General features: G+C 41.8%; 1 protein-coding gene across 1 annotated transcript in view; it reads left to right on the forward strand.

Annotated features, from left to right (window-relative positions):
• Window positions 1-8,307: 8,307 nt before the first annotated feature.
• Window positions 8,308-12,853, forward strand: part of csmd1a (CUB and Sushi multiple domains 1a) — an 800,422-nt gene continuing 795,876 nt past the window's right edge. Inside the window, exon 1 of the mRNA XM_060924925.1 lies at window positions 8,308-8,582. Coding sequence (XP_060780908.1) covers window positions 8,308-8,582 — 275 coding nt within the window. The remainder of the gene's footprint in view (window positions 8,583-12,853) is intronic.

Consider the following 12,853-nt stretch of genomic DNA (forward strand, 5'->3'; position numbering starts at 1 on the left):
TTTCAAGCACCACTGTACAGGTCTTTATAGATCCTAACAGTAGTGCAGTACCACATTTTACATTACGTTAAGTTCTTCAACCTCAGCTACATCACTCAAATTCATAATTGGTCCCAAATGGACAAGGATTTCTTCTTCTCGACAACCCCATTTCCAAAACACTTGTGTAAAATATAAAATGTATGATTTGCAAATCATGGAAACAGTATTTATTGATTGTTTTCTGAGAAATATATGAACCTTATAAATGTAAAACCTGTGATATTTTCGAACAGATTTAGTTGGTTTTATTTTTTAAAATATAAACAGGCTCAGGGTGGCATGGTGGTGTGGTTCGCACTGTCGTCTCACAGCAAGAAGGTTCTGGGTTCGATCCCAGTGGCTGACGGGGCCCTTTCTGTGTGGAGTTTGCATGTTGTCTCTGTGGGTTTGCTCTGGTTTCCCCCAAAGACGTTAGGTTAGTTGGTGGCTCTAAATTGACTGTAGATGTGAATGGTTGTGTATGAGCCCTGCGATGACCTGGCGACTTGTCCAGGGTGCATCATAATCAGCTGGGATAGGCTCCAGCTTGCCCGTGACCCTGCACAGGATAAGCAGTTATGGATAAACAAGCTCATATCCTAATTGAAACCACTACAACCCTGACCAGGCAGTTACTAAGGATGACTGAATGGCCTGTAAATGTACATGGTTTTTATCCCGTAACTGCTTGTTCACGCAATTTTTTTGTTCTGATCCACACTTCTAGTCTCAACCAGATACATTCATTTCCCCCCCTCCTTAAAATAATAAAAAGAAAAGAAAATGGCACCTCCTATTATTCATATCTTTTCTGTTTAGAACGTATTTGTATTAGGTTATAGCCCTGATGTGTGTGAGCATGTATGTCCACGTGTTTGTGCATTCCCAAGTGTCAGTTGTTTATCAGTTAGGCATCCTTGTTATTCGGTCTAATTCAACATAATTGTGTCCCAGAACTGAAGTTTTCAGCTCGAGTCACATGGAGCCACTGCCCTGCACAGTTTGACATTTCCTTTCCCTCAGCACACCTGACCCAACTCATGAAGGGTTTATTATTTCAGTGATGAGCTGTATCAGATGTTCACACATTGGAACCAAGGTTTTGACACGATTTGTCACACCGCACTGTGGTGTGTTCTCGGGCCGAATGTTTCATCCATCTTCTCAGCCCCCTTATAAGACAGAGTGTTAAACTGACTACCACAGTAGAACAATGAAAGCAGCTGCCCTCATCAACCTTTGAACCTGTAGCTGATCATTAAAATGCTGACTGATTATGTATCAAATCAGGCAAAAGGGAGACAGTTATTTAAGTTTTAGCTGAACGCTGCTCCATCAAACAGCCCTTTTCCATCACGTTGCGGCTGCACTTTGAGACCAAGGTTGATGGATTAGTACACGGTAGGAAGATGAGAAACACAGGCCTGACTGATGGAGAAGTGAGAGGACGGAAAGAATGACAGGTTCATGACCCCGTAGAAAATGCATGATTTAATCTCCTCACTAAATTTATTTTCACCAAGTCAAACAGAATAGGAGGCCTTTGGCACTGCATTTTAAGATGAAAATGTTTATGCGTGGCCTCCTGCAATAATTTTGTGGTGTTGAATGTGTTTAACCCGAAGAACAATTACAGCATCAATGTTAATATGCTGTCCTGTCTTAGGTAATGAGGTTGAATAAAGAAATAACATAGATAGGTAATAAATAAATTCATTTTATTTTAAATTTCACTTCACCAAAATTGGACTGCTAACAATTCGAAAAGCATCTCCTGGTCTCTTTTCAGTCTGAAGCTGTCTGGTTTCGGTTCCGACTGCAGCCTCAGATTCCCGTTTCTGGCTGACAGGAGTGGAACCTGATGTGGTTTTGTGCTGTTGTAAACCTCATTGACTCAAACTTTAAGATCTTGTGCATTCTGACAGGCTTTTCTGTTCATCACGATTGTAAAGAGTGGTCTTTTGAGTTACTGTAGCCGTCCTGTCAGCTGTCTGTTTTAACCTGATCTCTTTCATCACCAAGGTGTTCCCTTTCTCAGAGCTACTGCTCACTGGATTTTTTTGTTTGTTTGTTTGTTTATTTGTTTGTTTTGCACCATACTGTGTTAACACTAGGGACTGTTTTGAGTAAAAATCCCAGGTCCTGAAATATTCCGACTGGCACCAACAACCATGCAATGGTCAATTACTGAGATACTCCCCCCCCCATTCCGAAGTTTGATGTGAAGATTAGTTTCAGATTTGACCGATATCTGCATGATTTTATACATTGTGTGGCTGCAACATGACTGGCCAATTAGATAAATAAGCAGGTGTACAGGTGTCCCCAATAGTCTCATCTCATCTCATTATCTCTAGCCGCTTTATCCTGTTCTACAGGGTCGCAGGCAAGCTGGAGCCTATCCCAGCTGACTACGGGCGAAAGGCGGGGTACACCCTGGACAAGTCGCCAGGTCATCACAGGGCTGACACATAGACACAGACAACCATTCACACTCACATTCACACCTACGCTCAATTTAGAGTCACCAGTTAACCTAACCTGCATGTCTTTGGACTGTGGGGGAAACCGGAGCACCCGGAGGAAACCTACGCGGACACGGGGAGAACATGCAAACTCCACACAGAAAGGCCCTCGCCGGCCACGGGGCTCGAACCCGGACCTTCTTACTGTGAGGCAACAGCGCTAACCACTACACCACCGTGCTGCCCCGTCCCCAATAGTGTATACAAAATTTCTGGCCAAAAAACAGTCACACACACTAATATTTCATTGAACCACCATTAGCTTTGATTACGGTGCACATTCACTGTGGCATTGTTTTGACAACCTTATACTGTGTCGCAACATTGATTTCCCTGCAGAGCTGCATTAGTTTTTCGCCAAGATCTTGTCTTGATGATGGGAGGGTTGAACCACTCTGTAAAGTCTTCTCCAGCACATCCCAAAGACTTTCAATAGGGTTAAGGTCAGGACTCTGTGGTGGCCAATTCATGTGTGAAAATGATTCCTCATGCTTCCTGAACCACTCTTTGACAATTTGAGCCTGAGGAATCTTGGCATTCTGTCATCCTGGAATATGCCTGTGCCATCAGGGAAGAAAAAAATCCATTGATGGGATAACCTGGTCATTCAGTACATTCAGGTCATCAGCTGCCTTAATTTTATTGCCACATAATGTTGCTGATCCTCGACCTGATCAACTGAAGTAACCCCAGATAATAACACTGTCTCCAGAGGCTTGTACAGTAGCCACTATGCATAATCTATGCATCGCTTCATGAGCATCCCTTCTTACCCTGACACACCCATCGCTCTGGTGTAGGGTAACTCTGGACTCATCAGACCACATGACCTCTATCCATTGTTCTGGAGTCCAATCTTTATGCTCCGTAGCAAATTCAAGCATTTTTTTTCTGATTAACCTCAATAACAAGTGGTTTTCGTTTGGCCACACAGCTGTTTAGTCCCAATATTAAGTTCTCATCACACTGTGCATTTGAAAATAGTCTTAATTTGACTATTAAACATAGCCATGAGGAATTTATTATTATTATTTTTTAACAATTTGACTTCAAGTGGGCGGCACAGTGGTGTAGTGGTTAGCACTGTCGCCTCACAGCAAGAAGGTCCTAGGTTCCAAGAAGGCACCCAGTGGCCAAGGAGGGCCTTTCTATGCGGAGTTTGCATGTTCTCCCCGTGTCTGCGTGGGTTTCCTCCGGGTGCTCCGGTTTCCCCTACAGTCCAAAGACATGCAGGTTAGGTTAATTGGTGGCTCTAAATTGACCGTAGCTGTGAATGGTTGTTTGTCTCTATGTGTCAGCCCTGCAATGACCTGGTGACTTGTCCAGGGTGTACCCTGCCTCTCACCCATAGTCAGCTGGGATAGGCTCCAGCTTGCCGACGACCCTGCACAGGATAAGGGGCTACAGATAATGGATGGATGGACTTCAAGTCAGTCAAGATTTTTTTTTTTCCAACCACATTTCTACTGTGAAGTTGACAATTCACCAGTATCCCTCCAGTACTAATAGAGTACCAGTCAAAAGTTTGGACACACCTACTCATTCACAGGTTTTTCTGTGTTTTGACTATTTTCTACATTGTTGAACAATACTGATGACTTCAAAACTATGAAATAACATATGGATTTAACAATAACAATTACTTACAGATCGATCCAGTTTTAGTTTCAAATCCAAAGTAGCTGTAGTTATTCAGCTTTCCTCACAAGCCATGTACTCATGTTGAAATCAATGGCAGCATTTACATGCGCACACTTTCCCTGTACCTTCAGTTAATGGTGCTTAGCTGATGTTGGAACAATTTAGCCTTATTCAGAGAGAAAGAAAAAAACAGAGAGGTTGAAAGGACAATGGTATAATCTCATCATCAAGGATTGTATACCTCTTTAATGAAGCCAAATGCATTACTGATGATGGGACTGCAGTGAGGCGTGCGACACACCTATTGGGTTTGTTATGATTGTATACTCTCCCGGTGCTAGAGATAAGCTCAGTTATGATGGCGGGAGAATTCTGTGGGCAGTGCAAGATAAAACATATGTGCATACACAAATGCCAAAGGAGACAGGGTGTGGGAGATATGCCAGTGTCTGGTTGCCTGAAGTGCCTGAGTTGCTTCTATTCTCAAGACATGTGCATGTGACCAAGTTTGAGTCTGTTTATGATTTAGTCTTCACCCACGATGAGGGTGAAAGGGAAGGGGTATAAAACCTGTTTAAGATTTAAAAACAAAACAAAACAAAAAAACCCAAGAGCCTTTTCAGGCTTGTACATTATTTATTCATTGAAAGCTTGGAACCTTCCTCCAATGACTCTAATTATATTCTGGATGAAAAACATATTTGTGAAAATGTGTCTGAATCTGAATCTTGGGGTAGTGGGTTTGTTTTTGTATTACAGATTTTGGTCAAGTCTGTGCCCATGTACTTTGCTTTTGTTCGGTTTTTGTTCTGAAATGAAAATGAGACAGCAAGGAAATTACTTTTTTTTATTTACAAAAATATACTATGATATACTCTTATTGTATCTTGGTATTTGAAAGCAGTCTTCTACCTGAAAACAAATAAAGTAATGCATGATTGAATCTATAAATTAATCAATTAAAAAAAAACTGTAGAATGTCATACATTGTATTGTAATACTTTATGGATGGCCAAATGATGGATGGTGTTATTAATTGTTATGGGGCAGGACCTCCAGCTTTAGGGCTTCATTATGATTAGCTGAATGGTAATTACCAACTGGGGAAGTTTTAATCCATGCATTAAGATATGCCTTTCCTTCATCCCAATGCTTGAAAATGTAGTCTAAACATGATCCAAGATTGGGTTTCTCAATAACTGAAAAATAAAAGAACAAATTATGTAGAGACTGTGATAAAGTTTGCAGGTTAACATGGTAGAATAAGCACAACATTGAGGTATGATTCTAGTTACAGAATGATTGCCTAGGGAAGATTTGGTGACTATTTTGGGGGAAATAAAATTTGTTAAATGTTCTCTGTGAGTAAAGACAAAAAGAATAACTGGAAACGGAATAAAAATATCCATATGATATATGGGTAAAAGTTTGTGGACACCTGAGCATCACATTGTTGAACATCCCATAGCACATTTAGATTCACTATGCTGTTATTATAACCTCTGCTGTTCTGAGAAGTCATTCCACTGTTTTGGAATGTGGGTTTATGCTCATTCAGCCACCAGAATATGAGTGAAGTCAGGCACTGATATCAGGTGAGGAGGCCTGACACATAGTTCTCCCTTCCTCCTCCCCCATACTCTGTCTGTCCCTCTGAGTTACATGTGAATCCTGAGATCGAGATGCTGACCTCTTCTGCTCCTCAGACCTGCCTGATCCATCCTGATGCCCTACGTCTGGCTAGTCTGGTTAACACCAGACCATATACGATTGTGCAAAGCAGCATGGGATTTCCCAGGCTAACGTCTGGCTGGAGTCTCATCATATCGCTCCTGTGGAGGACGGCCCCATATGGACAGTTGAAAGTCGCACTTGGAAAATGGCTCTGGACACGTACAGTAATGCTTTTATGGCTGAGGACTACAGTTGACTTGCTAACTTTAGGACTGCAGTTGTCATGAACAGTTTTGCACTCAAGTTTCCATCAATGAACAGTTTATAACATCAACAAAACAGACTTCATGTTAAAACTGTTAAAAATGTTATAATCACGCTATCTGTTAACACCCAAATGAGGATGGGTTCCCTTTTGAGTCTGGTTCCTCTCGAGGTTTCTTCCTCAATGTCGTCTAAGGGAGTTTTTCCTTGCCACCATCGCCACAGGCTTGCTCATTGGGGATACACTAGGGATAAACTAGGGATAAAATTAGCTCATGTTTAAAGTCACTAAAATTCTGTAAAGCTGCTTTGCGACAATGTCTATTGTTAAAAGCACTATAAAAATAAACTTGATAATAATAATAATAATTATTATTATTATGGGCGGCACGGTGGTGTAGTGGTTAGCGCTGTCGCCTCACAGCAAGAAGGTCCTGGGTTCGAGCCCCGGGGCCGGCGAGGGCCTTTCTGTGTGGAGTTTGCATGTTCTCCCCGTGTCCGCGTGGGTTTCCTCCGGGTGCTCCGGTTTCCCCCACAGTCCAAAGACATGCAGGTTAGGTTAACTGGTGACTCTAAATTGACCGTAGGTGTGAATGTGAGTGTGAATGGTTGTCTGTGTCTATGTGTCAGCCCTGTGATGACCTGGCGACTTGTCCAGGGTGTACCCCGCCTTTCGCCCGTAGTCAGCTGGGATAGGCTCCAGCTTGCCTGTGACCCTGTAGAAGGATAAAGCGGCTAGAGATAATGAGATGAGATGAGATTATTATTATAATAATAATAAGTTAAATTTATATAGCGCCTTTCAAAAAACCCAAGGACGCTTTACAATTATAAACAAAGAAAAATAAATAAATAAATAATAAATAAATAAATAAATAAATAAAAAGTCCACCAAGTAGGGGTCAGGATGTAATTCCCGTGGTGTAGCAGCCACAGTCCCACCAAAAGGCGCACGAAAACAAGTCCCACATCTACAGCACCGCCGCCATGACGCCGTCAGCAACATCGCTCAACACCACGCCATGGATCCACAAAGCGAGCAGAGAAGCTCCGCCACGCAGAGTGCTGGTGTGTCCCAAACCGCCTGCACAGCCGCCGCGACACCACCAAGCAACATCGCTCGGAACATCATGCCAAGCGTTAAAGCGCAGAGCGCTGGACAACCACGATGTTAATGAGCAACGAGCTCACTGCAGTCCATAGCTGGGAGCGCAGGCATCGCCCACGGCGAACCAAGGCCTGGAGGGAACCGACGCCCAAACTAGGTCCGGAGCTACACCACAACCGGTGGACAAAACACTCAAGCAAACATCAAACTACACAAACACACAGGAAAAAAAAATAGAAAAAGAAATAAAATAAAGAAGCTCCGGTGAGAAGCGGCAGTCAGAACGCGCACGACGTACTCTCAACCGGAAACGGAAACGAAAAACTTGACTTAACTAGTTGGCATTCCATTTCATCCCAAAGGTGTTCAGTGGGGTTGAGGTCAAAGCTCTGTGCTGGACATTCGAGTTCTTCCACTAGAACCTCAACAAAGCATGGAGCTTGCTTTGTGCACGGGTGCATTGTCATGCTGGAACATGTTTTGGCCTCTTAGTTACAGTGACAGGAAACTGTAATGCTACAGCATACGCAGACATTCTAGACAATTGTATGCATCCAACTTTGTGGCAACAGTTTGGGGAAAAACTACATATGGGTGTGCTGGTCAGGTGTCCGCTAACTTTTGGTCAGTGTACCTGTCAAGCATGTCTTATTGGAATAAATCACTGATTGAAATATTCATGATGCGTTAAATAAATAAAAGGATGCCTTGATGTTAGAAAAAGTCACTAAAGCAGAAGGATATTTGATTTATGTAGAATTTTTTTAAAGAAAATAAGCTTGCTTTTAAATGTTGGACTCTCCTCAAGTCAGAAAGGCCCATGTTAATTTTATCCAACATGAAACAATGTTATTTTACTTGAAGGCAACCATGTGAAAGCGTTTAAAACTGTCTTGAATCTATTAAACAAAATGGTAGTTGTGTTAGTTCCTGTCACATGGACATGGTTTTGTGTGCCTATTCTCATAAATAGAATTTATACCGTTAAAAATATGTGTAGATGAGATATTAGATTTCTAGTATATGTGTTAGTTGTATTATAAGATCAAATAATATGGCATTTTTTAATGTGGCATGAAAGAACGAGACACGAATTTTGGCGGAGACAATAATCCCCTGTTTCTGTCCTCAGGTCAGTCGTGTGGTGGTTTGGTGCAAGGCCTGAATGGAACCATCGAGAGCCCTGGTTTTCCTCACGGTTACCCCAACTATGCCAACTGCACATGGATCATAGTGACGGGAGAAAGGAACCGAATACAGCTTTCCTTCCACACCTTCGCTCTGGAAGAGGACTTTGACATCGTGTCCATTTACGATGGACAGCCACAGCCAGGGAACCTAAAGATGAGGTAGGAGTCCTGTCTACCCTGGTTGGCCAGCTCAAGTCTGATTATTCTGATTATGTGTTTCATAGGTTGCTGAGGTCATTGTTAAAACACACACAGATGTTAATCTTATGAGGTCCCTGTACTACTTGAAAGTTCAGGGTCTGGGTCAGTGTGTCACAATGCAGTGTTTACACGTGAATACCCTTCACTTGTAAGAGCTACTTCATTTATCATCTGCTCTGTCCATGCTTAAGTAGGTCTTTATTTAAATAGAAATGGTAACAGGCCATTTTTACCAAAAGCCCTAAAAAAAAAAAAAAAAAAAAAAAAACACCTGGCAGTATATCTAGCTAGCACTCACATGCACTATATACAACTACATTGATTTGGAATGAACAAATTACAGCAAACAGATATAAATACTGATTCGAATAGGAAGCACATTGTTCCTGTGATCTTCCTTTAGTAAATGCCTGATCAGAGTCATGGTGGTTTAAATTAGGCTATTAGTTTGTTTACATTTTATAGCTTTATAAAACCAGCTGAATTTTGTAGCTATAACTGTCATTGATTTAACCCTTTGATGCAAAACATGGGTCAAAAGTGACCCGGCTGAGTTTTTAATCTTCTATATCTTTGCAATAAATTAATTCCATCATTCAGTATTCAGGCGGCACGGTGGTGTAGTGGTTAGCGCTGTCGCCTCACAGCAAGAAGGTCTGGGTTCGAGCCCCGTGGCCGGCGAGGGCCTTTCTGTGTGGAGTTTGCATGTTCTCCCCGTGTCCGCGTGGGTTTCCTCCGGGTGCTCCGGTTTCCCCCACAGTCCAAAGACATGCAGGTTAGGTTAACTGGTGACTCTAAATTGACCGTAGGTGTGAATGTGAGTGTGAATGGTTGTCTGTGTCTATGTGTCAGCCCTGTGATGACCTGGCGACTTGTCCAGGATGTACCCCGCCTTTCACCCGTAGTCAGCTGGGATAGGCTCCAGCTTGCCTGCAAACCTGGAGAACAGGATAAAGTGGCTAGAGATGATGAGATGAGATTCAGTATTCAAGGTATTCCTCAATTAACTTGTTTTTGATCATCATACATCCTTATTTTATTTTTCCTTTCTTACTTTTTGAATAAAAACCCTTTTTGCACCACTACCCTTCTAATGCACAACATGGGTCAAAAACGACCTGCATTCATGTTCCAGGTTATTTCATGTATGGCTGAGTGTTTCTATGATATACTTTTGAAATAAATTCATTTTGTCATTTACTTTTCCAAATATCTCATTCTCATCTCATTATCTCTAGCCGCTTTATCCTTCTACAGGGTCGCAGGCAAGCTGGAGCCTATCCCAGCTGACTACGGGCAAAAGGCGGGGTACACCCTGGACAAGTCGCCAGGTCATCACAGGGCTGACACATAGACACAGACAACCATTCACACTCACATTCACACCTACGGTCAATTTAGAGTCACCGGTTGACCTAACCTGCATGTCTTTGGACTGTGGGGGAAACCGGAGCACCCGGAGGAAACCCACGCGGACACGGGGAGAACATGCAAACTCCACACAGAAAGTCCCTCGCCGGCCACGGGGCTCGAACCCAGGACCTTCTTGCTGTGAGGTGACAGCGCTAACCACTACACCACCGTGCCGCCTTTTCCAAATATGCAGTAAATATCTTGTTTTTGTTTAGCACAAATCATCATTTTTATTTTTCCTTTCTTAAGTCATGAACAAGCACAGCTTTTGTAATTCTACATCAAGTTTACACACATGGGTCAGAACCGACCCGCATGCATTTACTCCAGCGTTTGGTGGGAACTGTGAATTGTGCTTGTGTCAGACATTTCACAGCTCAGCACGGCGCCCTTTGCCCATCTAATACATGCAAGTAATGTTTTTCAATTGTTCTAACATTACCTTAGAAAAAAATGGATGATGTTTAGGTTCCCTTGAGAGTGAGTAGATTACTTGTCAGAGAGTTACAAGTAATTACTATTAGCTACCGAGCTGTTGACATATTCTACTTTAGTTAGCTAATTTTATTGTAGTTGGCTTAGCTAACTACATAGTTAATAAATAAATAACTGGCCCCATTCACTGCTAAAGTAATTACTTGAAACAAATTATTATTATAATATTAAGACATTTAATTTTAAGGGCGGCACGGTGGTGTAGTGGTTAGCGCTGTCGCCTCACAGCAAGAAGGTCCTGGGTTCGAGCCCCGGGGCCGGCAAGGGCCTTTCTGTGTGGAGTTTGCATGTTCTCCCCGTGTCCGTGTGGGTTTCCTCCGGGTGCTCCGGTTTCCCCCACAGTCCAAAGACATGCAGGTTAGGTTAACTGGTGACTCTAAATTGAGCGTAGGTGTGAATGTGAGTGTGAATGGTTGTCTGTGTCTATGTGTCAGCCCTGTGATGACCTGGCGACTTGTCCAGGGTGTACCCCGCCTTTCGCCCGTAGTCAGCTGGGATAGGCTCCAGCTTGCCTGCGACCCTGTAGAAGGATAAAGCGGCTAGAGATAATGAGATGAGATGAGATTTAATTTTAAATCACACTTGGATGACCCATGTGTAGTAATATAAAAAGTATTTTTGTTCATAAAGTAGGAAAGAAAAAATTAAATTAATGATTTGTGGCAATTAAAAACAAGATATTTAAAGAATACTTGGAATATTCAATCATAAAATAAATTGATTTCAAAAGATAGAGCAAAGAAAAACTCAGTCAGCATGAAATAACCTGGAAAATGAATGCGGGTCATTTTTGACCCATGTTGTGCATTAGAAGGGGTGTGCATATGTTTTGCATCAAAGGGTTAAAAAAAGGGTCTTGTGCACATATCTAGTTGAGAGAATTATGAGGAAAAATAATAACTGGAGTGATGTAGCTGAGGTTGAGGAACTGTTGGAGCCAGAATTCACACACCACTCTGAGAGTGCCTGCTTTTCCCCCATTGTTTCCAGTGTTTTTTTGAGGCAAAGTTGTGTGGTTTAGTTTAAAAAAAAAAAAAAAAAAACATGTTTGGCTATGCCCACTTTGGAGCACTAAACAGTTAGAGATACTGGCATTGTGTTATACTGCTAGCATGGATGCATTTCTAAAGTTTCGAAAGTTCCATTTAAATCTTGAAGAATGCCAGCTTCTAGGTATTATGGGAACAATTTTCTAGAAGCTTGGTGTGTTTAATGGAAACTGCCTCAACTCTGGGTGAAAATGAAGTATCTAGAATTAGATGCAGACTTCTTTTAAGTGTCAGACGATTAAACACAAAGTTTTGGGTAAAAGCAGACCTGAGGCTGGTTGTGAACTGTGCAGTTGCTCTGGGGTTGCAGTTATTTGAACCCCAAATGTTTACAGATCTAGCAAACTGTTTTCAGTATGGGTAAACGGTAATTGAAGTGTCTTTTGTGCGAGTTGAATCAACAAAGCAATTATGTCTAAGTTGCACTGAGGTTGCTGGTGATGTAGCTATGATGTACATTTACTCTGTCACAGTGGAGCTTAAAATGCACGGCCCAGAGGCTTTAAAAGCATTTCTTCCTGCAGATTAACTGCAATTAGTGTTAAGACTGATATGGTTTAATGCTTCTCTTTTTCTCCACCTGTGTTGGATGCTGAACATCTTGGAGATTAAAAACACTTTTTAGTCGGAACACTATATGAAATAGCAGTATTTTTTTCTTTTTTTTCAATTTCCTTGGAAGACAGACTGATCTCAGATGCTGTTTTAAACATTTGCATTATTGTTGCTGAGTATATACGTGGCTGATTGGTTAAAGAATGAAAAATGCTCCAGTAACCCATTTCTGTAGGTTCAGTAGCCAGAAACAGACTGTAAGCGATGTAGTGCTTAATGTCCTCTTAACAAGATACTATACACTGAACATACGGCTTCAAAGAAGCAAAATGGCTTTAAAGGGATCCTCCAGAAGATTTATTCTCAAAATTATTTGAAGTAAAAATAGCCATAGATTTCAAAAATCAAACTTTCATTTTCAGAGACCAAATAGTGTTCGAGAAAAATTAATTTTCTTTAAAATGCCAGATGGGCTTGACGCGTGTGATGACATCAGGTAGTGGTCGCTTGGAGCAACTCAGCTGTTTATATTCTCTGTTTGCATCGTAGCCTTGCTGGTTTTACAAGTATTTTACCGAATTTATCAGTTTTTAACCCTTTGATGCAAAACATATGCACACCCCTTCTAATGCACAACATGGGTCAAAAATGACCCGCATTCATTTTCCAGGTTATTTCATGCTGACTGAGTTTTTCTTTGCTCTATCTTTTGAAATC

The sequence above is a fragment of the Neoarius graeffei genome, chromosome 7, assembly GCF_027579695.1.
Source record: "Neoarius graeffei isolate fNeoGra1 chromosome 7, fNeoGra1.pri, whole genome shotgun sequence".
Taxonomy (NCBI): Eukaryota; Metazoa; Chordata; class Actinopteri; order Siluriformes; family Ariidae; genus Neoarius; species Neoarius graeffei.